The following is a 23,166-nucleotide window of genomic DNA, read 5'->3' as shown; positions in this document are numbered from 1 at the left end:
GTTATGAAAATATGTTTTCAATTTTGTTTTTATTATTAAACATATACAGAAAGGTCAGTGGATTATTGTTGTTCTAGCTTTGAAGCGTGCAAAATGCGTAGGTATGACCGAGTAATACGTGTACGTGTTAAATTAAGAGAAAAATGCAAGTGAGTGTTGATGATTAGGGGGTGTAGAGTTCACTGGATTTTGAATGATTCTATTTACATGGGCCTGCCCATGCCGCGACCCATGCCCATACCGCCCCCCGCCATCGGGGCTTCGCCGGCCTTTGGGCTCTTTATTGTCTCGTCCACGGAAAGGATCATGCAGGCTGCCTCGGCGGCCGCCGTGAGCGCGTTGATTTTGATGATCGACGGCTCCCACACGCACTGCTCGTAGTTGTCCGAGATGTCCTCCTTGGTGATGTCGACGCCGAACCACTGGCCTCCTGCAAAAAGGTAAGTGAAAAAAACATGATTTAGTTATAAATCAGCAATAAATAAGTTTTAAATATACATTGATATAATATTATTCAATTTTAAAAATATTATTTATACACCAATCGTAGGAATCAGTAAGGGCGCGTAGGTTAACATTTCAAATTGCCCACCGATTTTAGAGAGTTAACATTTCATCTAGGTGGCAACGCCGCCGCAGCCCGCGCAACAAACGAATTGAGTAGGTGCGAAAGAGCACACACTACAGCACATGTGACTAGAGCGAGAGAGGGCGAGAAACAGAGAGGTCGAAAAAAAACACGCGTTGCTGTGGCAGAAATTTCCACTGTTTACAAAGTTTTGAAAAGAAAAGCAAAGCCAGGCGAAATGTCCAGCTCCGGGAGGAAGCGCAAGCAGCAGCTGAAGCCGCGCCAGGATGAGCACCGGTCGCCGGTGAAGCGGCGCAGTGTGGACATCAAAACAGAACCTTTGGACGGCTATCCGGCGTTGGCGGATTATGACCTAAGTACGGCGGACATCAAGCCAGATCTCACTGAGCTGCAACTACAGCAGGCAGTGGAGCAGCAGGTGGCCCCCAGTGTCAGTCGCTCGGAGTTGGATCACCAAGAGAGCGATTCCGACGAGGATGGTTATTCGGAGCTTAACTACCAGGCGGCTGATGTCTTCTGCCAGGGTAAGTGTGGCTGCCCCGCCCTCCCCTGCTTACATAACGCCCTCTACCCAATTTTTACAACCAGATGAACCGGATTACTACGACCCGGACTGGAGCAGCCAGCAGGCGGGCTCCAGACTGCTCTTTCAATTTCCCACTCCCAGCCATCAAACTGGCCTGAAATTCGCCAAACGCTTCCAGGGCCCGATACACTACTTCAACCATATGCTGGGCGATCGCTCCAGGTTCTTCAATCTCTTGGCCGCAAACTGCAACCAAAGGGGGGGAGATGGAGCATCCGGATCCCTGCACGCCACTGCCGAGGAAATGGAAACCTTTGTGGCCCTTTCCCTGCTCATGAGTGACCTGAAGCTGGAACGCCTCTCGGATTACTGGAGCACCAACATGTTCTATGGCTTCGTCGGGTTCACCGGAAAGATGCCCCTGGAGCGCTATCAACAGCTGCTTCATCATTTCAACTTTGATCCAGAGCACCCGGTAAAGAGCAAGAACAAACCGAAGGACTTTCCACTCCTAAACTTCATTAACGAACGCATGGCAGAGCTGTACGTTTGTGGCCAGCAGTTGGTGCTCAATGAACCCATCACTTTGTGGAAGGGAAGATTCAGCTACCAGGAGGATCTGCCCAGCAAATTCCGCACCAACTCTCTACTGCTGCACATGCTAACCGAGCAGAGTGGCCTAGTGGTGAAGCTCCTGCCGGAGATTGTGCGTCAGGAGGATGCACAGGCTTGGGTGCGCAATTCCCGGCAGTTGGTGGAGCACCGAACCGAGTTGGCTCTGAAGCTAATGCAGGACCACCATGGAGGACGCACCGTGTACGTCTCAAAGTTCTATGGCAGCTATGGCCTGGCCCATGAGCTGGCCAAGAGGAGCACCTACTGCACTGGACTGCTGGACAGGAATAGATATGGCAATAGCAAGGCCTTGGTGCATCAGCGTTTAGATTCGAACAGTATCTCCACCAGCTATGCCAAATCTCTGATGATGGCCAAGTGGCGACGTCGGGCGAAGAGCTTCTACTTCTTCAGCTCCGACTGTTTGGCCATTTATGCCAAGGAGTTATCGATGCAAAAGACGAACGCCAGGCCCAAGTTGATTCAGGAGTTGGACTGGCAACTGCGCCCCGGCAACGAGAGTCGGCAGCATCTGATCCACTATCAACCGGCATGCCAGGAGATTCCGGCCGCCAAGAAAGTGGGCATATTTCTACTCAATATACTTGTCTACAATGCCTATTTGCTGTACCTGGCCAATAGCCAGAATCCGCGAGGTGGACACCTTAAAAGTTATTCGGAGTATCGGGTGGTCATAATCAAGTCGCTGCTGAAAGAGGAAGTGATCAGCGAACCTATGACAGTCAGTCCCCACAAGGCAGACGCACAAGAAAAGGTGAAGGACAAGGCGGTGGCCGAGGCCAAGCTAAAGGCCGTGAGGCACGAACCCGTGCTCATCCAGCAGAACGGAAAGCCGGCTCGAAAGAACTGTCGTCACTGCCACAAAGGCGGAATGCTGCAGTTTAGCAAGTTCATGTGCAACTCTTGTCCGGACAAGCCAGGTCTGTGCCAGGAACCCTGCTTCCGACTCTGGCATGAGCAGCTCAAGAAGTAGCCAGAAAAACAATTTTGTATATCAAGCGAATTAAAATGGATTGTAAAAAGTGCTTAAAAAAATACAAACTAAAGCTGTTTGAAGATACATATTTGTAGTAGTAAATTGAAGTACTGTGCTTACCCATTAGAGTAAAGTATCAAATAATGACAAAAATATTGCGTTTCTTGCTAATATGTAAATTCCGATAAGTATTTGTTAAACTCCAAAAGTAATAAATGTTATGATGATCAACGATTTTGGAGTACTCACCCTGGGCGTGTTTCTGGCGCAACTTGTTGAGAATGTTGGTGGCATCGAAGCCGGCATTATCGCACAGCTGGCGCGGAATGATCTCCAGGCCCTTGGCAATGGCGGCGATCAGCAGCTGCTCCTTGCCGGCAATGGTGCGGGAGTAGTCACGCAGCAGCTTGGACAGCTCCATCTCGATGGCACCGCCTCCAGCCACCACGGAGTCGTGCTTGATGGTGCGGCGCACGATCATGATGGCGTCATGGAGTGAGCGCTCGGTCTCCTCCAGGAACTGCTCGGCACCTCCACGCAGGATCAGAGTGCTCGTCTTGGCATTGGGACAGCCTGTTGAGAAACATCAATATGAAATAAGTTAAAAACAAAAGGTCTGCAATATAGTACTTGCAAAGCTAAAGCCATTTAGGGCTTGAAAATGTGCCTAAGATCTATTTGCTAATAATCACATTTACATTAACAAAATTATCAAAACATAAATGGCGCTTTATATTTTATATAGTTTGGTAGCTTTTTACCTTGGAAGAGATTGAAACGTTCGCCGCCCACCTGGCGCTCCTCGAAGTGCTCGCACAGGCCCAGAACGCTGGGCTTGATGTCGTTGGCCGTCGTCATGACGGCTCCACCACAGGCCTTCATGGTGCGCTTGAGATCCTCCTCAGGAACGCGGCCGGCGCAGAAAATGTCGCGGTCGGCGAAATACTGTGTGGCCACATCGCCGATGGGCAGCTTGGAGAGCACCACATTGGCGCCAGACTCGTGGATCTTGGCCAGCTTATTGTAGAGGATCTGCCACTCGGCGTCCACCACCTTCTGGTACTCCTTGACATTGTCCACGCGGATTTCGGCATTGTCACGCTCGGCCTTCAGCTCCAGCTCGATGTTGAGCAGGGCAATCTTGCACTTGTCGTAGGATTTGGGTGCCATTTCGAAGCCGGCGTACGAGAAGGTCTTCTTGAAGGCCACGCCCGACACCAGCTGCGACTCCTCCAGCGAACCGCCGGTCACCTTCTTGATGCCAATCATGTTCAAGGGCAGCAGCTCATCCAGCGAGAGCACGGCCTCTACCACGATGCGGGAGAAGAAGTCCTTCTGTTGATGGATCAGCTTGGAGGACATGGCCGTGGCCGCGCACTTCTCGAGCAGAGCGCGCTGGTCCTCCTTGGACTGTTCGACAATCTGGACGGCCATTTCGTTGATCTTGTCCATGCAGAGCTGCAGCGACTTGCGGATGGCCTTGATGATAATGCGCGGATGGACGCCCTCCTCCACGAAGGGTTTCACCTGCTTGAGGAACTCGCCGGCCAGCAGAACCACGGATGTGGTGCCATCGCCCACCTGGAGTAACCAAAATCAGAGCTTTAGCTGAGTCACGTGCTCCGGGGGGGGGCAAGCACTTACCTCGGCGTCTTGTGACTTGGCAATGTCCACCAGAGTCTTGGCCGCCGGGTGAATGATCTCCAGCAGCTTCATGATGGTGGCCCCATCGTTGGAGATCGTCGCCTTGCCGTGGGCATCCACAATCAGCTTGTCCATGCCGCGGGGTCCCAGGGTGGTGCGCACTGCGTCGACGATCGACTGGCAGGCATTGATGTTGGACACCAGTTGCGGCTTGCCCTGCGACGTGTCGGTGCCTTCCTTCAGGAGCACGATTTGCGGTTGCTATGGGATCGAACGGATATAGCGGAATATATAGTGAAAAGCCTCCAATTAGTCAGCAGATGTCGTCGGCTTGCGAGAAGCTTCTTTGCAGGTTATGTTTACGTTCGCATGCCGCTCGCAAGTGGATCCTTGATTTGGAATACCGTGACCATCCTTGGGTTATTTGCAGCTGGACTTACCATATTTGTGTGATGGGGCTGGCCGTTTCCACGTAAAACAGTTTAAAAAAATGAATTTCCTAGCAGACAGGCGGCAAGTTGCTTTTCGTTCACGTTTTCCGCGATGAGTAATGGACCTATCGATACATCGATATCATTTCGCCTTTAATCGATTATTGCTGCCAGTGTAGACGTTTGTTCCTAGAGCTGGCGCACTTTTTAAGCGGAATTTGAATACGCATATTTCAGTTTTTTTTTTTAGCCAATTAACTAAAAGTTACAAAACATTTAATTTTTTTTTAAAAGTTTACTTAATTGTCTATTTAGATCACAATACCTAATTAAAACTTATTCGATCCAGCAATTTTTAAATCCTTATTAATTGTAAATAAAAAAATGTAAAATTAAGTTATTTTAAATTATCCAAATTTAAGTAACAATCGTAATTGATTGCTGAAAGTGAAGTCTCTTATCGATATTTTCTTGACGTCACTGTTGACCGGTGAGCGGTTTTTTGAAAATGCTCCTAACTTCAAATATAGATTTGTGATTCTTTCTATTTATATAAATTTGGCGATGCACGCACGCATGTCGCTTATTCCATTTTAGAATGTGCGCCGCATCTTCAGTTTGCTCCTACCGCTCAACTTGAGTGAGTTGTGCACCGAGCAATAATTATAATTAAATGGAAAATAAAATAAGAGTCGTTTAAAGGCCAAAACGCTAGAACGTTCAACCGAAATTAGGTTCAAATGGAGGCAGGCGGCAGTCTAAATCTAATTCGGTCATGTGGAATTGGAATTTTAGTTGCTCAAGACTACTTCTAACGACGACAACGGACCACAAGAGATGTCAATGGATACTAGCCCAGAAATTGCCAAGTGATTACGAAACGTGCCAGGATTCTGATTCTCGGAAAATCGGCTATGAAAACTGCAGACACTGAGTAAGTAAAGTGGTGGAAGCTACCAGATGATAAGGCATTCACATTCACAGTGCAAAGTTTAATTTCCCCTTTTGTGCTTTTATTTAGATTTCCAATCTGTTGACAAACTGGAATCCGAATGTGTTCTAATTGTGTCCATCATTCATTGTGTCGTTAAGGCGACTGTCAAATTTGTGTGTGATTTGTGAAGTTTCAGCTGTTGGGGGGTCATTCATACATTCATACAACAGGCGTGGGTTCATAAATTCGGAATTAAAGTTGAAGTCCAAATAGAATTTCTTTCATATTTTAAGTTTCTATTTCAATGCAATAGGTTAAATTTTCACTGTTTAAGACAAAAAATATATAAAACCTTAGTAAAAATTAATCATTTATGGTCTAAAAAAAATGTGACATTTTCGACAGTTTTAGTGTCACGTTTTTAGATTGAAATTAATCTTAGACCAGCACAAATGCTTTGTAACAATACAAAAAAAAAATATGCCATTCATTCATACGGAAGCGTACAAAAACATGTATACTTAGATAGTTTTCAGTGGGCAGATAAAAAAATAATTTTATTGTTGTCAAAAAGTTTTTTATCTTATCTATTCTCACAGCCTAAGATTAAGGTTTACATGGACTGCATTAATATTCAATCGATTATCGTTTATGATATCTTTTCTTTCGGTGTGCCTTTATTTTGACCGCACTCGTAGCGGGTTGTGTGCATATTTTGGTTATTAATACGCAAGCGGATGGTTTGTTTTTGTTATGAATTCGGCTTTCAATAAATTGCCTCTTCCGGCTCTACGTCCGCCATTCTTTGGGGCACGCACATATAGTATTGTGGGCCTGAGCTTTACCACCCCGTAGCCCCAAGAACTGCATCAATAAATGGCAAAGCTCTCCTTAATTAAATGGAAATGGAGGCAAATGTGAAAGAGCTTGCGAAAGCTCGAGAGGCCGAGTTAGTCAATCGGTGTCCGGCCGAAACGAAAGATCTCTGCTATCGCCGAGCAAACGAAATTTAAGCTAGTATAGAACACTTCTTTTAATTTAAAATTTTTCATAAATTGCAACTAATTGAGATACACCCCAACGAAACGAACAAAACTCACTTACAATCCGACGAACTTGTGTAACTACTAAGAAACATTGCGTGCTTCCTGTAACGAACTCTGTGAATTATTTAAATGAAATATAGGAAATTCTGCGAAACAATTGTCGAAGAACTGCTCCAAATACCGACAATATTCTACTTGGTCTGTGCGCGAAAAAATTCGATGAAAAATTAAAGTACTGACGTCATTACACTGCAAGAAACAGTGGTAGAGAGGCAGTAAATTGACTGTTTACATTACAACATCGTCGGGCGAGTGAGTGAGTGAACTATATATACTATATAAACAAGTTTAAGGCACGCCAAACTTTGGTCTACGACGCCCAAGGATTTCAGTGCTAATGGTGCGTATACGTGATCTTCAGTGAATCAGCCGAAAAGACTGTACACTCGTCGGCTGTCCGACTCATCGTTTGGCAATATTTTCAAATTGATATATGTCTGAAAATATACATACTTAAAGAGCAAAAAAGAGACTTTCAGCTTTCATCTGCCCATGTGGATGGCATGGTATATGGTAATCGAGTGGGTGGCTTCGCTCGCACAGAAACCAATCCCATCCAAGCCGGTCACACCGAGGCTGTGATGTTACCATGGCGTGTATGTCGTCCCAAAAACACTTTATTAACGAGTTGACTGGGGGCAGCTCTTTTTAATTTAATTAAATTAAATGCAACATGAGAGCCATTATCTTTTCCAGCCTTCAAGCTTAAAAGTAAACTTAATATTGTAAACCTACACCACACAATAAATATCAAATCCATTAGAGCGATCACTGGTGAAATTGTAATACATATTTAGCAATTTTACCATTGAGATAGATAACAGTATTTATATCGTATTGATAATATTTATAACATAGTATTTTCTTTTCCTCTGCTTAACAATCCCACGCAGTTCAAACATTGGTTTTTAAAGTAAAATCATGGTTCTTGTTAAGAGATAAGTTCCTTGATTTATATAGGTAACAAAAAAGTAATAATCTTGGGCACCACCCACTTAAAATCACTCCCCATAAACACCTAATGGAGTGTGTTAGGGAAACAAATCAAATTCCAATTAAGCGCCAGAAGGTTGCCAAGTACACACATCTGTCGTAATGCATACACATATAGATCGCGGCCTTGATAAAGATGATCGGACAGAAATCTCGGAGAGCAGAGCATTTTATGAACTGAGGGCACCCCATACAATATATATAGATGCTTTGTTATAATCTTTCGAGCGGATGTGGGCGCAATGCAAAGAATTTTGCTCTAGAAAAAGTCTAGTAATGAAAAACGTTTTTATTGCGTGTAAAGAGCCCCCAGAGGGGAGCCTGAAAAATAACACATGTACTCTATTTGTTCTATTCGAAAGGCGCGCCACATGACGTCACTAGGAAACGCCATTCGGGACCAGTTTATTTGGTAAACCCAACGCAATTCGCATCGTAAACCACTTCCCAGTCCCAGGGTTGCCGATGTGTTTTCTTTTCATTCATGTGTGGCCCGACCCATTGTGGCGAAATGGCAGAAAAAGCTTTTCCCCGTAAATCAATAATGGGGCATACTTGTTGATTGGTTCAGGCCAGCGAGGAAAAGCGTTGAAAAGTCAACGGCTAAACAGAAGCCATTGAAATGCAGCCAGACAAAGGAGAATCTCCGCTCTTGAGAAGATGTAGCCTCCTTGCGGGCAAAGACTTTGATTTCTGAATACTTTTTCAACGCATGTCTTTATAAAGATTACTGAAAAAACGTTATTTGTTTAAAAAACATATTTCATATATAAAAAAAAGCATTTTTGTGGTTAACATTTTAACATTCATTGTATTATTTATAGATTTTAAAATGAGTTATAAAATATAAATAAAGCATTTGAAGAAACAATAAATACCGAAATAACGTAAATGTAAATGTACCTTTAATGGTAACACGAGAAACCTGTTACAAGTAACGCTAAAATACAAAAAAAAAACCGATTTATACAGCTTAAAATAAACTTTACACAAATAAATACAGTTTAATTAAAATTTGTATAAAATGGTTAGTTTTTAGTTTAACGACCAAGATTAATTTCCTTCGTTTCTATTACAGATTGAGGAGAATCCAACGATGACCAGGTGAAGTATAGCAGGGACTTTCGTAAGGGTCGGAACGTACCGCATATGCAGTGTTTGAGAAAACGGAAACCCAAAAAAAAAAAAAACGACGGCAACATTTTTATATACTGAAGATACATAAAAATGGCTGAAAACCAATTCAAAACGACCTCTAGCAAGGGATGCAATCTGAGCAGGACCGCCCATATCCTGGCGCCGCACAATGGGACTGTGTCGCGCAGGACGGATCCTGGCTCCAAACTTAAAGAGAGCTTTCAAACGGAAAAGCACGATATCGAAGACTGGCAAACGATGGCCAAGAACAAATTGAAGCGCAAGAAGAAACTGAGCACCAGCCTCACTTCCGTGGGCGATACGGTGAATCAGGAGAAACGCACCCGCATCGAGGGCATCCAGCTGCAGTGTCGCGGAAAACTGCGACCCCAGGATACCCAATCCTTCGAGGCCGAAAGGAGCCCATCCACAACTGTATCAACCAAGCAAATAGGAAAGGTTGAAAAAGATCGGGAACGGGAGCGTCCCGTAATAATTGGTGGCGTAACGACCACAAATGTGATAGCAGCACCTCCGCAGAGGATCAAGAGAAAGCTGCAGGAGAATCTGGACACCATCCAGAAGCTAAATGCCCTTACTGAGCAACTTCGTCTGGAGGTTAATGAACTTAAGTCCAGCCTGATCACAGAACGCGGTGCAGTGAGGGCTCTGAGGTAAGTTACGTAATACAAACCAAGAAGTTAAAATTGTTATTGCTGTTTTCATTGACAATAAAAATACTTTAAAGAACCAGAAATAAATAGATGTTTGATCCCAATTTTGTTTCATAACATCTTAAACTTTGAGCACCTTTCAAATTAAATAATACATTCCTATACATTAATGCACTGCGACATTAACTGACCTTTGATTTATGAGACGATCGGCAATCAGTAGACTCTGAAAATTAATCTGCCAAGCAACAACAGAATATAAAAAACAGTGCATGCAAGTATATAAACAATAGTATGGGCTTGTGGAGCCTCAAAGAAATTTACAGATTATATATCGCTGAAAAATCAGATTTCTGCTTATTTTTGCAAGCATTTAAATCACATGTATTTGAATGATTTTTTCTACAAATATTAAGTACTTAAAGTATATAGCTTAGTGAATTGTTTTCCGTATATTTTTAAATCTGCAAATAGTTTTCATTTCTTTCATATCAATGCAATGTTAAATATTTTAGATAGCTAATCAAATGTTGACTTTGTTTACGTATTTTAAATCTACAATTTATCTTGCTTTTTTTGCACCAGAGCCCAGAATGACGCAGATAGTCGTCGGTGGAAAAGCGAGGCGAAGAAACTGCAGCACGCGCTGGACATTGCCAAGAAGAGCAATGGGGCAAAGAAGCCTATTGAATCGGGCCCAGACTCGGCCGGCACTCACGTGACCGCCGATGGCCTCATCAACTATGAAATCCAAAGACTGACTAACGAGATCGCCGTGCTGAAGGAAGCGAATCGCAGCAAGGAGGAGAAGACCCAGGTAAGTGGATGCCACATCGTCATCATCACCATCATCATCATCATCACCATCACCATCGCAGTCATTGCATGTTGCATGCGATAGTTAGTGCCGCCGCTTTGTAACCGTCAAATTGTAGTTGTGGGTCAAGTGTTCCCAGGCCAGCACAATGCATGCCAGCCCGATCCCCACCAGCCACAAAGCGAATACGGCGTAAAAGTGTTCCAGCTTAAGGACCACCTTATCATCGCCGCTGCTGCCCCGCCGCCGATTGACCACCTTCATTCCCGATTTAATGAAGGCGGAGTTCATGATGCGGTCCCAATATCGCTCGAATCCAAACTCATGCGAGCTCCGGATTAGCGAGTCCAGGAAGCCCAGGTAGGGCGATCCGTAGGGCACTATATAGACGGCGTGAAAGGGCACCAGGCAGCTGTTCATCAGGTGGAAGAGCGGTCGACCCAGGTGCATGTGCATCCGGTTGTTCACCTGGAAGCGCCCGATGTGGTACTTCTCCAAATACGCGTATCTGGGGATACAAATTGAATTATTAATTTTTCTAAATATAATATTAATGGAACACTGACTTAAAAGTAAATTAAGAATTTAGCTGGTTTATGAGTGCTATGTTAACCATACCTTATATCATTGTTCTTCATCATTTCGTACATCTGGACATCTGGAACTTCCAGCATTAGTTCCCGGATCCTGGCCTCGTACTGATGTCCCAGGGTAAGGAAATGCCGGATGTGTTTTATGTGCCTCGGACGAATGAGGATGCGATAGTGAGAGCTGGCCAAAGCACCCAGCTGGTTAATGTCCGGCAAATATGGCTGCAGCACCATCATGCTGGTCAGATTACCCCTGAAAGCCGAGCAGATGAGCAGTCCAAAATAGAGCCAGAATATGAGGAATAAGCGAATTGAGTGGTTTCGTGGTATGTTAGCCATGGGCATGGTTAAAGCGCCGGCGAAGAGTATCATGGGAGCGCGACCCACTCCAGCCTGCAGGATGTAGCAGAAAACGTTTCCCACCAGAACAGATGCGAGGATAAGGGCCCAAACCGATGTGCCGAATGATCTGAATATATTCCAGAAAGTAGGAGCCGTCTTGGCCTTCGGCACAATCACGCACAGGTCGTCGCGCATGTGGGAAACCGTACTCTCCGCCAGTTTTTGAAAGGTATCCGGAGCCAAGAAGCGTATGTTCATGGCCACATCCACATACTCCTTGGCCACCTCCAGAAAACATATATCCGAACTGAGATTGTGGTTATTGTAGGAGTGCGGACGGGTTATCATCATGGTGGCATTCAATCTCTCGGCCACATAGCCCGCCAGCAATCCATCTGTGCCAAGGATAATTCCCTGCCTCCAGAATATTGCCCTAACATCGTCCTTGTAGATGCACATCCTCAGGGGCTTCCTCTGCATATTGGGTATTGTTTTGGGGAAGAGCTGCTCCAATGTGGGCACTCCATCCGGCTCATGGTCCACCGGTATCAAGTAGTTGTCCGTAAAGGGATTGTAACGATAGGCATACAGTCGATTATCCCGCCAGTAGAGGATAACGATGTTCAGCAGCCAGATCTTCCAGAACTGCTGGAAACTGGCCCGCATCCAGGCGTCGGATACGTTATCAGAATCGCTTACCAATAAAAATACATGAGATCGGTGCTTGGCAGCGGATTTCTTTCGGATCAGCGACAGTTCCAACGGTTGCGATATGTTCGTGATGATCATCACCATGTACATGAGTATTCCGTCATCCTTGACAGCCTCCAGTGGCCCATTTTGATTTCTGGCAAGGTAGAACATTTCAAAAGACATTTAAAAATGTAAATTTCCTTTAGTCTGTATAGATTGAAGTGACTGTCTAGTTAATATTAGGTAGATAAATACTAAAAAACTTTTTAAACACCTGTAGAGAAATAAAAACTTAAGTGTTTTATATAACTCTAAAGGCAGGACACAGAAACATAATTTACATGAAATGAAACTTATTTTTCTTAAATTGCGTTTTAAAATGGTCTTCATAAATTGGGGTATTACCTTGACAGGTTACGAAAAATAGCAGTGTATCAATAAGAATTTTTCACTATTCATGGGTAAAAATTATAGGTGCATGTTGACCTAAGAATATCAAATTGATACTTTTTTGTGCAGATAAGTTTAACTTAGGTCTATTATTATAAGAGAATAGCTAACCTTAGCGATATGTAGGATATGTCGCACTTGGTCACCTCTCGCAGAATCTGGCCCGTGTGCTCTTGCGAAGTTTGGTTCTCGAAGTAAACGAATAACACCTTAATCTGAGCCCTACAAAGGATCTCGCTCATCTTGACCATCAGGTGGGAGCTCTTATTGAAGTTCAACGGAATGCGATTCTCACCTGCCCAGCCCACGTGTGCCAGGATGGTCAGGAGCAGGAGCTGTCTTGGCCACAGGATGGCCATTGCAATGCCAACTGTTTGTCGAGACCGATGGCACCTTTGTTTTTATACCCAGAGCCAATTTCGATATAGCAATTTCCTTAATGCTTGCCATATCGGCAAATATTGAGCAAATATTGTGCCATATCTTTTGCGCTTCTCATACCCTTTGGAAGACCTTTTAGTTTAAGTCACTGTATACCATGGTCCATGTTTATTATTAGATTATGCTGAATTTCTATTTTAAAAACGATAAAATGTACATTTTATAGGAACTCTGTTTAATGCTCCAGAATATGCGATGTATTTAAAAAATGCTTCATAATTCATTAGCACCCAACTGAGTGAAAGTCTTTCGCTAGCTTCTGTATTTAATATTTTAACACGCCTTTTAAAGGGTATGTGCTTCTTCGACTGTGCCGAGAACTTTCATTTCTCGTTCTTTTTGTAGCATTTTTGTGTGTTTTTGTGTCTCGTTTGGTTAATGGATGTGCGACCTAATCGCAAAGTGCAAACTAACAGCATGGATTAACTTGCTTTTGGCCCATCCCGCTGCTTGGAACCACAACCACCCAGTCCGAAAGTTGGCAGCACGCATTTGTATATGATTCGACCATTTCTTGCAGATTATGGGGCAGGCTGATAGACTCAAGGCTGCCGATATGCGGCAATTGAAGAACGCGTACGAAAACCGATTGACTCACATACAGAAATCAGCCAAAATTGAAATAACACGTTTGGTAAGTTGTGCGTAGCGGCTGCTAACGGGTCACCAAAAAATAAAAAAAGTTGGCCAAGAAGGGGAAGGGGAAGGGGAGGGGGGCGAGCGGTACGGAACGGAACCCGGCGGTTCAGAAGCGGACGGGCAACTTTTCATACAACCATTGAAATTCATACATGCATTTTGAATTTGCACAGCAAGAAACAGGTCATTTTTTCTTAACTAGCTTGCATAATGTATATATGTTTTATAAGTATTTGATTTCCCTAACATTTATCACCTATTTAGATTTTGTATGGACACAGACAAATTAAAAAAAGGTCATATTACATTACATTGCATAAAATCTCATAATCTTCTTTTTTTATTTACTTCACAAAAGGCTTATAAAAAATAATGTGTATATACATTTTCATCAATTTTTGTTTGTGTAAGGGCAATTATTTGCACTTAAAATAGTTACATTATGTTAAATGGATTTGGGATTTTTTGTACATTTTCCTTAAATTTGAACGTATACTTATTACATTAAAGTTTAAATTATAAACATTGCAGGAATCGTATACTGTATCTAAGTAATAACTTATTGTGTAAAATAGAAGAATTTATGTTTATTATGTTTCAGATATGAAAATACAGTTTATTCAAACAGGTCTCTACATCAATTACATGTGAACGCCACTGATCTTTGCAACTTTGCTTACAGCTAGAGGAAATAAAGACCAAAGAACGTAATATAGGACAACTGAGGAAGGACTTGCTGGCACTGCAGAGTCCCAAGAAGCAGAGGCAAAATGAAGCCAAAGTGCCAGCGACGACGAAACCCAAAACGAACCCCAACGAAACGAGCCAAAAGCCAAAGAAACCCACTTCGAAGCCAGTGGGAGAAACAAAAGCTAAAACCGAACCAGATACAGATATAGTAGTCGAGCAAAATCCCATACGCCAGGCTCAAGTTACACCTGAGGTGAGTCTGTGCTTTTTTTTTTTTTGTATCTTATTTCTTTGGCTTTTTTGTGTTAACTTTATTTTTGGAGTGGGGGGCAGCACTTGAACTTGCCTGAGAGTCGGGTTAAATGTTAAGAGCTCGGCCAGATACAGTATCTTTGGAGCCCAAAGTATCTACATGCATGTATCTGCATCTGCCGCCACAGTATCTGTATCTGTATCTGCATCTGTACGTCTACCTGTGGCGGTTATGCACTATTGGCATGATCTATGATATAATTTTGCGTTAGTTATGAGAATGGCAAAGACAACAATCGCCGCGTCGATAAGCGGTGGGCAAAAATAAAAAAAGAAGGAAAATCGACAAAAAAAATATGAAAGAAAGAAAAAAACCTGCTGCGGCAGTTGCAGCAGCGTTGCAGTTGCAGCAGCGCAAGTGTTGCAAGTGGATCGCTGGCCAAAGCGACAGAGAGAGAGAGGAAGAGAGAGAGAGAGAGTGGAGCGGTCCCAAGCCGGTTTTTCGCACCACTCACTCACTCACTACCTCACTCACTTTCTCTCCCGCCGCTCGAGAGTTTATACCGCTCGGATGAATGGTCGTCAGTTCGGTTTTTAAGTTCGCAGCGGTCGCAGGTGTCTCAGTGCCCAATAAAATTTAACAAAAATCCACAAAAACACCGAGTGAAGTGCACATATCAAATGGGTATAAATCCGAGTTCAAGTAGTGCATAATCAGGTGAAATTCGCGGCCCAGAATTGGCGGACTTTTCAAAAGAAGCGCTAATGAAAAGTATAGTGTGACGCAGACGCAGACGCAGTGCATTGTCTGATTTTCTATGCCAAAAATGAAGGAACCAAATGCCACACATTGATGGATACATACAGCAAAACACAACACAACACAACACAACAATAAACAATCGTTACTTGTGTTTAGGAAAACCCATTCAAAGTTTGTCTTTCACTTTGGCATTGTTTAACGCACACGAACCCATAATTTCACCGACTTCGCACTATAGTTTAGTGAAATATGCCAAAAACGATCAAAATTAATTGCCTTTCACACCCCCCGTTTCCCCCCCTCTTTCTATCCGTCTGTCTTGATTTGTGGCCATATAGCTTCGTTACGTTCCAGTGATCGAATTCGATTTTACAGTTCATTAATCGCGCCTGCTCGTAATTGTTTTTATCGTTGCCAAAGTAGTCGAGAATTTGTTACGAAGATCCAAGATCCCGAGATCAGTGGGCCATGACAACTGGGGATGGGTGTGGATCAGATTCAGATTCAGATTCGGATTCGCAATCGAGATTTGGGTTCGCATCTGGCAGATCTCTTTAATCCACAATCGGATGTCGGCCAGTGCGCCAGTTTCTAGCAGTCCAGCAGTAATTTGCATAGCAAAGTGCATCAGCAATATCATCATCACCATCAGCAATCGGGCAACATCGATGTCATCGAGCAACAAGAATTAAGCGCGGCATCGATATTAGTGCACGCAGAGAAAAATAAAGCACCAATAGTGATCAGAATTTTGCTTAAATTATCACGTTCTGTAGAGTAACAACCCGGGAAAACCATAAAAATGTGTTAACAAATAACTGCCCCATAAAGAATTAATTTAACGCTCTAATTATTCATATCATAAAGTCATCATATTATAACACTTTCAAAAGGCAATGATATAAGAATCATAAGCAAAATAATATAGTAATAATATATGCTGATTATAAAAAATGCCTTATTCTGCTAATTTAAATAAGTACTGAGAAATATACAGTAGTCTATCACTTGCTGTATTGAAATTAAATTTTTAAGCTTGAGAAAATAGAATTAATTATTTTTAGATTCATAAAATTACTACGTTGTAATTTAAACGCAATTGCTTTTATAGTTTTTTTTACCAACAATTTTCTATTGAATTAGTAAAGAAATAAATATTTATGTATTGCTTTTGGGCATTGATTTACCCCTAGACTCTCAGATTTAATGAAAGAGTTATGCAGCAGAATGATGCTTTCACCCCATCAGCTTAAAGTAATAGTTATAGTATTTAAATAAATAAGATGTTATGTTGTTACTTTATGTATGTTAATCACTTTACATTATTGATTGATGTTTTCGCCTGTGTACTTCGCCTGCACACTCTCCCCCAAGAGCTAAGAGTTAAGAGTCTTTGGGGAAAAAGTGTGTGGTTGTGGGGAGTGTGTGTGCACACCACCAATTGGGGTCAGTGAAAAGCTTTTAAAATGTTAACGCTATTTTAAATACGATATGTGTTGCTATGACTCTGACTATGCCTCGGCCGCCTGCAAAAATGTAGTCATCCCATCGTATCGCCAAACGACAGTAAAAGCGAAGTAGAAGCGATGGTAATGATGATTGTGGTGATGATGTTGCTAAAACAAGACGCCATCCGTGGACTGCGACTGTCGACTGCGGACGCTTCCAATATGCAAAGTAATCACAACACAAAAAGTGTGCAGACAACAAAAAATAAACGACTTCAGAGAGAAAAAAGGGGTGTGTGAAATGGAAATGTGAACCATATGCAAATCGCGAATCGTTTGGGCGAATGTGTCTATAAATTTCGATGTTTTAGTGAAATTACCACGGTGAAAACTATTTGCCATCAAAGAGACGAAAACTTGAAAATTGCGGTTAATTGTTTTTGTCAAACAAAACCCACACCTTCATATGTGGGAATAATGCCTGAAGACGCCTGACAATGGATTACTACTATAACCGGAGAGATGTCAAGGTAATTGACCACTGCCAGAGCCAAAGCCAGAGCAAATATACATATAGTATAAGCCATTAAGTGATTCCTATTTCTGGTAGCACTTGTTACTCATTCCACGGGCATTGCTCATACGACGCGTACTCCATAGACAATTAGTTTGCTGTGAGCCAGAGGTGGGAAATCTGATTTATGGGAATGGAATGGTGTTGCGTTTACCATATAGAAGTGCCAAATTGGCGCCTGATTTATGAATTATAATTCAAGAACTCACAAAGCGAAGACGTTCCATTAAAAAAGGAAAGGAATCTAATCAGAAATCATAATTTAAATCGGTATTTCGCTATTTTCAAACAAAGTCTGAGAATTTAAGATCTTTGTGTACTTTTGTTTGTTTGTTTATATTTTCTCTATTTAAACATACAAACATTCTTAATTTAATTTGTAAAGTTAAACACCAACATACAAATAAAACTTTATTTCGAAAGCTGACACCAATCGATAAACTCACTTATTAATTTAATTTACAAAATATAATGCGTAAAAACTGCTTGAAAATCGAAAACTGGAGCTTATCTGCCTCAATTTAATCCACTTTCAAAAACCATTAAAAGATCATCTTGGATGATTAACTATCAATCGGCTATATCAAAAGTTTTGCTGCCTGACATTTCTACCACACAGCGTCTAAAAAAAGTTTGCAAATTTTTGAACATAAAAGAGGCCATCATCAAAAACAGTTGAGGCCGCGACGGATGAATAATTACCTCTTTTTGCTATCTCAGATCGAAAGGGAAAGGCTTGCATTCGACGTCGATTTTGGCATCGGCATGGCCATCGACATCGGAAATCACCACAGTTGGACAACCAAGTTAATCCACGGGTTCGTTGGGCGATATCGATGCAAATTAACGGGCCGCAATGCATATATGTCAACAGTGCCCTACCAAGTCCATTAATTAGTTCAATTAGCTTATCCCATCGGACGGCAGTTGCGCTTGGCTGGCCCTCCTGATACCGTGGACCCATATACCATCTGCAATACAGTATAATTCATTAGCGCATATAAACTTTCGCTTTCGCAAGATCAAATCAAAGCAGTGCCTTTGTGCAGAGTCAAACCTGAATTACAATGCCAAATGCAAATATAAGAAAATATATACCTACTAGTTGGTACATACAGTTGCGGTCAATATAATAGCTCTGAGAATTGCTAACAAAAAATATTTAAATTTGAAATTGACAATGACATTATGTCAATTAAAGTTTTGTAGGTATATTCATATGTAATATTCCCATTTAATAAGTCTTTTATTTATACCCATAATGCTAGTAAATATAAAAAACTAAGCAAAACAGATAGTATCATGTTAAAAGACATTAAAATAAAGCAAACCAAATTCCTAGTTACAAATATGGTAAATATCAGTGAGTAAGGGAAAAATACGATAATTCTTTATCCAAATCATTAATTTCCGGGGTAGGCACAATGAGTGCTATTAGAATGACCATATATGTTTGTAAGACACCGGCGATGCCTTTTGATGGCTGCTGGAACACGTAATCGTCCACGGACCGGGACCGGGGGAGTCGAACCCGGAACGTTGCAGTGGCAGTTGCACCGATCGAAGTGAAACCTGTCTGCAGAAAGGAAAATCATTTCACACAATCACAATCACAATCACAATCACTTGGCCCGCGGCTTGTGCAAACAGAGCGACAGCGAGACATAAACACACCTATAGTATGTGCATCCGAGTATCCGAGTCTCTGAGTATCTCAGTGTTTGAGTATCTGGGCATCTCCGCATCGTATATGGCTCAGCAGGTTGGGACTGCCGACAGATTTACAAACAATCCAAACCCATCGAGCGTTTGAAATCGACCCGATGGCGCATCTCCGTCTCGCAACGTCGACGCTGCATTTAGCGCAATCTGCATATGGCATCAATAGAGCCATCAAAAAAAGTGTTTCCCGGAATCGGGGGTAGATGGGTGGTTTGGTTTGGTTTGGTTTGGGGAATGGGGAATGGGGGACTACAGCCAAAGCCACAGCCAATTGCTTAATCGCCCCGAGCACGTTGATCGAGTTCGTTAACCGGCCGTTATGCAAAAAGTTCTTTTGGAATCGATCCAAGAAATTACCATAACGGTTAGCTCAGGTCTGGGTATCGGTCGGCGATCTCGGGCCTGGCTGTCCACAGTCCACATTCAGCCGATAATTTCAATCGAAGACGTGCAGGCATGCGACACCAACGCCAGCAGCAATACATCAGCAAAAGCAACTCCATTTTGGGCCCAGACCCTGGACTCTCATATACGTATCTCTGCACTCAGAAAAATTAATTCGCTTGTTAAAACTTTATCTAAATTTCAAATAAAATTTCGCAACGATTGAATACAGATTTTAGGTGCTATTCAGAATGCCAAAAGCCACTTACTTAACTAATCTACAATTTATGAATGGATTTATTTTTTATTGCATTGCAAAAGTAATAAGTAAATTTTAATTATATATATGTAAATTTAGTTTTATTGTTTTATTTTATTGTTATTGAGTTAAACTGGAATTGAAATGCATAAATAATGATGTTAATAAAATCATTCATGCAAAACTAATAAAACTAATTATATCTTAAGAAAGATATCATAAAATAGCAACCCAGATTAGAGCAATTAATGAAAATGTTAAATATATATTAATTTTAGCTTTTAAAGTGCACATGTACAATCTCCCCAGCTCAATAAATTTTTTTTTCCAGTGCGGTCAGTTGATGTTGGTCATTGCACTGGCTTTCTGGAAACCTTTTGGGTGTACACTGTACATATGAGCATACCTCGTTTCACAACTGATTAATGATTTCTCCGGGCCCAAGCCCAAGCCCAAACCCAAACCAAAACACACTCATGTCCAACGAGGCCCACAAATTAGCATAATGCTGCATTATGCGTATAATAACACTGCTATTATGGGTGTTATATAAAACATGCGATTGACATGAAAGTAAAACATAACTGGGCGTTGCTTGATTGGAAAGTGATTTGGCTTTTCGAATTGGGTTCGGCTTGGATTGCTTGATTTTCAGACGTTGGCGTTGGTCTTCGAGGCTAATTAGCTGACAGGCCAGATGGATGGCATCGTGACCATGAAAATCGTGATGAGACTTTTGAATTTTGTAAATTCAATAGTGCGTGGAGTTTCGTGGAGTTTCGTGATTCACGACCAGGATCGGTATATTGGTGGATTAATGGATTGGTGGATAGGTGCCTTGGCTTAGCTAATCTGACGCACCTTTTCCTTTTTCCCCACTTTGATCTCTTGGCTGTGTCATTGACCCGTGTCACTTTGGGACCCACCACTGGTACCCATTGTCCGGATCAAAAGCAACCTGTACCTGTCCATAATAATGATTTGGCGCTTTTTAGCGAAATGTGTGCTATGTGTCTGTGGCAAGAAATCAAGTCATAACTGTTAACACACATGTAAAGAGCACACCGCAAAGCGGAGCGTTCTTTTCAGTTTTCTTCGCTTCTGAGGCCCCCTCTTTATTTTATACCAGAATTCCACATACTATATACGTAGTTTATACGTACGCTCCACGAAAGCGCAGATAAAAAACAGATTCTTTTGTTAATTGCTTTGTCCATTCTGGGCCAGGTCGCCCCAAAGAAAACGTGGGTAAAGAGTGATAGAGAGTGGTGGAATAAATGTAACTATGGCACCACACGACACGACATTTTCTAATTTTTCCCCCCGTGCATTTCCCGCAGATAACCCAACTCAAGAACATTGAGCTAATCAACAATACGAAAAATGCACATAAATCAGCGCTCGAGATGCGCACAACAATGAAGAGCAGTCAGCCGAATGGATTGGATGATGATTCTCCTCCTCGCATGAGGGCCCCCGACGAGATGAGGGCCACCACTTGGATGACGACGCTGCTCGGCAGCCATCATCATCATCATCATCATCACCATCCGGCAGCAGCCAAATCAAAGGTGAGTCATCTCCTCGAACTCCGACATCTAAACCACCTTTGGCCTCCCATTCAAGGACCCCAATTCGGACACGGACTCGGCTCTGTCCTCGGCCCCGCCCTCCATCAGCCCGCAGCCGCCCTCGAGCGGATCGGACAGCGGCGTGATTTGGCAGACTGTAAGTACTAGGTCTCCGCCAGCAGGCAGTTTTTGTAGTTTAAATTAGGCTTTGAAAACAACACAAGTCCATCAAAGCTTAGGCATGAGGAGAATCACTTGATTAATGATGTTCGGTCATGATTTATTATTTTTAGAAAAACTAAAACGATACGTATCAGCTAATAAACTTAAGTTTTCTACTTAATAGATCTTGCATTTTTTATAAACAATTCAATAAATAAGATGTTTTGTTACTAAGATTTAGTCTCATGAAATACAAAAACCATTAACTGTTTAGTATGCAAGAAAATAGCATTTTTAGAAAAACTTAAGTAAGTAAACTTTTGTTTTCTACTTAATAGATTGCATTTTTTAAAGACAACTCTTTGATAAATGTATAATTAATTAATTTTATTAATTGATTACTTAATTAATTAAGATGTTTTATTTGTACGATTTAGTCTCATGAAATACAAAAGCCATTAACTGTCTAGCACTTAATACATTATGCTGATCTGTAAAATTTAGCATGATTTAGTCTATGAATTTCTACCCAATTGAAACAATAGTTAATATATGTATGTTTTCTTCTGAATTTGTCTAAAATAATGTTTTGATAAATGTATGTTTCGAAAATGAATAAGTTGTTTTAATTTTAAGAGACAGTCTTATGCAATACAATAATCCACAACAATTTGTGCTGATCCCTAAAATGTAAAATAGTGCAAATGAAATTAGAAAGTAATTGAAATTATTCCTTAAATCTTGTCCTAAATATTTTTGACCATTATACAATACATTATATATATTATACATTATACAAATTTTAAACTGAGTTTTACAATTTTTGTGTTAAAAGCATTTTATACTAGTTAAATAACATTAATAATTGTTTTTTAAACAGAACAAAAATCAGTTTAAAATTAAACCTTTAAAGACAATTATTTATGTTCCTAACTCCTTACTTGTTAGTTGTTAAATTGCAAAATATTTTTTCTTATTATATGTTTTATTAAATGATTACATAACTAGAGGAATAGGATTAAACAAAAGTTTCCATAAGAATTCTAGGATTTCCCAGGGATTATTTCCCAGGGATTGTAGAATAGTTCTCGTTGAACGCATACTGAATCCACCCCCGTTTTCTTGCAGCTGCAGGACCTGGACAAGCTGCAAAAGGAAGCGGAAATGTACCAGAAGGAGAACGAGCGCCTGCAAACGGAGGTGCAGCTGATGAAACAGGAGCTGGATGCCGCGGAAAAGGCTGCAATGGGTAGCGGTAAAAAGCAGGCCCAGATCGCGGAGCTGATGCAGCGCATCAAGGAGCTGGAGGAGAAGCAATCAGCCTTCGAGGACGAGACCAGCGAACTGCGTGAACAGAATGAACTCCTCGAGTTTCGCATACTCGAACTGGAAGATGATAACGATAAGGTAGGCAAATGGCATTCCCGTCCCCATCCCCATACCCATCCCCAGCCACATCTCATACTGCGAATCACTCGAAAGCCTGTTTGTGAAACCACTCGAGCGAGTGACTCACTTGGCTGGCTTGTTTATGAATGAATCGAGTCGACTCTTCATCCGAACCCGACTTGAGCGCGCCAAGTCTGAGCCAAGTCAGCGCTTTTGGCCAGCTTCGTGTGCCGAAGTCAGTCTCAGTTTTGTTTGGCATCTAAGCCAGCACGGAAATTGTTTTGGTTTTAACGGCAACAACAATCTTTCTATTTTCCAATTGAAATTGTTTCAC

At 41.9% G+C, this 23,166-nt stretch overlaps 4 protein-coding genes across 8 annotated transcripts in view; 2 read left to right on the top strand and 2 right to left on the bottom strand.

Moving 5' to 3' along the window:
* Positions 1-10: 10 nt before the first annotated feature.
* Positions 11-4,971, bottom strand: LOC128259396 (T-complex protein 1 subunit eta). The gene is made up of 5 exons (XM_052991743.1): positions 4,812-4,971; positions 4,372-4,632; positions 3,489-4,308; positions 2,977-3,300; positions 11-430 (listed from the first exon to the last, which is right to left on the bottom strand). Exons 1-5 carry the CDS (start codon positions 4,812-4,814, stop codon positions 204-206), a joined length of 1,635 nt encoding a protein of 544 aa, XP_052847703.1. The 5' UTR covers positions 4,815-4,971; the 3' UTR covers positions 11-203.
* LOC128259390 (uncharacterized) lies at positions 807-2,958 on the top strand. Its single transcript, XM_052991730.1, has 2 exons — positions 807-1,113; positions 1,178-2,958. The coding sequence occupies exons 1-2, from the start codon at positions 807-809 to the stop codon at positions 2,722-2,724; spliced, it is 1,854 nt and encodes a 617-aa protein (XP_052847690.1). The 3' UTR covers positions 2,725-2,958.
* Positions 4,972-5,395: 424 nt separating the features above from the next.
* The window catches only part of LOC128252240 (uncharacterized), a 26,608-nt gene continuing 8,837 nt past the window's right edge, over positions 5,396-23,166 (top strand). Inside the window, exons 1-8 of one of the 5 annotated variants that reach the window (XM_052979807.1) lie at positions 5,396-5,736; positions 8,914-9,646; positions 10,232-10,463; positions 13,500-13,613; positions 14,301-14,561; positions 21,051-21,281; positions 21,337-21,438; positions 22,572-22,850. In XM_052979807.1, the coding sequence (XP_052835767.1) occupies positions 9,063-9,646; positions 10,232-10,463; positions 13,500-13,613; positions 14,301-14,561; positions 21,051-21,281; positions 21,337-21,438; positions 22,572-22,850 (1,803 nt within the window). In that variant the 5' untranslated portion in view covers positions 5,396-5,736; positions 8,914-9,062. Of the gene's footprint in view, positions 5,737-6,681; positions 7,183-8,913; positions 9,647-10,231; positions 10,464-13,499; positions 13,614-14,300; positions 14,562-15,102; positions 15,246-17,142; positions 17,302-21,050; positions 21,282-21,336; positions 21,439-22,571; positions 22,851-23,166 lie in introns of those variants that run through there. The other 4 variants (XM_052979806.1, XM_052979810.1, XM_052979808.1 and 1 more) reach the window with 4 other exon arrangements.
* Positions 10,482-13,493, bottom strand: LOC128252242 (uncharacterized). Its single transcript, XM_052979813.1, has 3 exons — positions 12,650-13,493; positions 11,082-12,242; positions 10,482-10,971 (listed from the first exon to the last, which is right to left on the bottom strand). The coding sequence occupies exons 1-3, from the start codon at positions 12,895-12,897 to the stop codon at positions 10,548-10,550; spliced, it is 1,833 nt and encodes a 610-aa protein (XP_052835773.1). The 5' UTR covers positions 12,898-13,493; the 3' UTR covers positions 10,482-10,547.

The sequence above is a fragment of the Drosophila gunungcola genome, chromosome 3R (assembly GCF_025200985.1).
Source record: "Drosophila gunungcola strain Sukarami chromosome 3R, Dgunungcola_SK_2, whole genome shotgun sequence".
Taxonomy (NCBI): Eukaryota; Metazoa; Arthropoda; class Insecta; order Diptera; family Drosophilidae; genus Drosophila; species Drosophila gunungcola.
The sequence above is the reverse complement of the archived record's forward strand: the minus strand, read 5'-3'. Positions and strand labels throughout refer to the sequence as shown.

Coding starts and splice junctions, on each gene's coding strand:
- LOC128259390 (XM_052991730.1), top strand. CDS start 807: ATGTCCAGCTCCGGGAGGAAGCGCAAGCAGCAGCTGAAGCCGCGCCAG. Junction 1,114..1,177: donor GGCTGATGTCTTCTGCCAGG/GTAAGTGTGGCT, acceptor TTTTACAACCAG/ATGAACCGGATTACTACGAC.
- LOC128259396 (XM_052991743.1), bottom strand. Junction 3,301..3,488: donor ACGTTTCAATCTCTTCCAAG/GTAAAAAGCTAC, acceptor GTTTCTCAACAG/GCTGTCCCAATGCCAAGACG. Junction 431..2,976: donor GCGCCAGAAACACGCCCAGG/GTGAGTACTCCA, acceptor ACCTTTTTGCAG/GAGGCCAGTGGTTCGGCGTC.
- LOC128252242 (XM_052979813.1), bottom strand. CDS start 12,897: ATGGCCATCCTGTGGCCAAGACAGCTCCTGCTCCTGACCATCCTGGCA. Junction 12,243..12,649: donor ATATCCTACATATCGCTAAG/GTTAGCTATTCT, acceptor CTACCTTGCCAG/AAATCAAAATGGGCCACTGG. Junction 10,972..11,081: donor ATGAAGAACAATGATATAAG/GTATGGTTAACA, acceptor TTGTATCCCCAG/ATACGCGTATTTGGAGAAGT.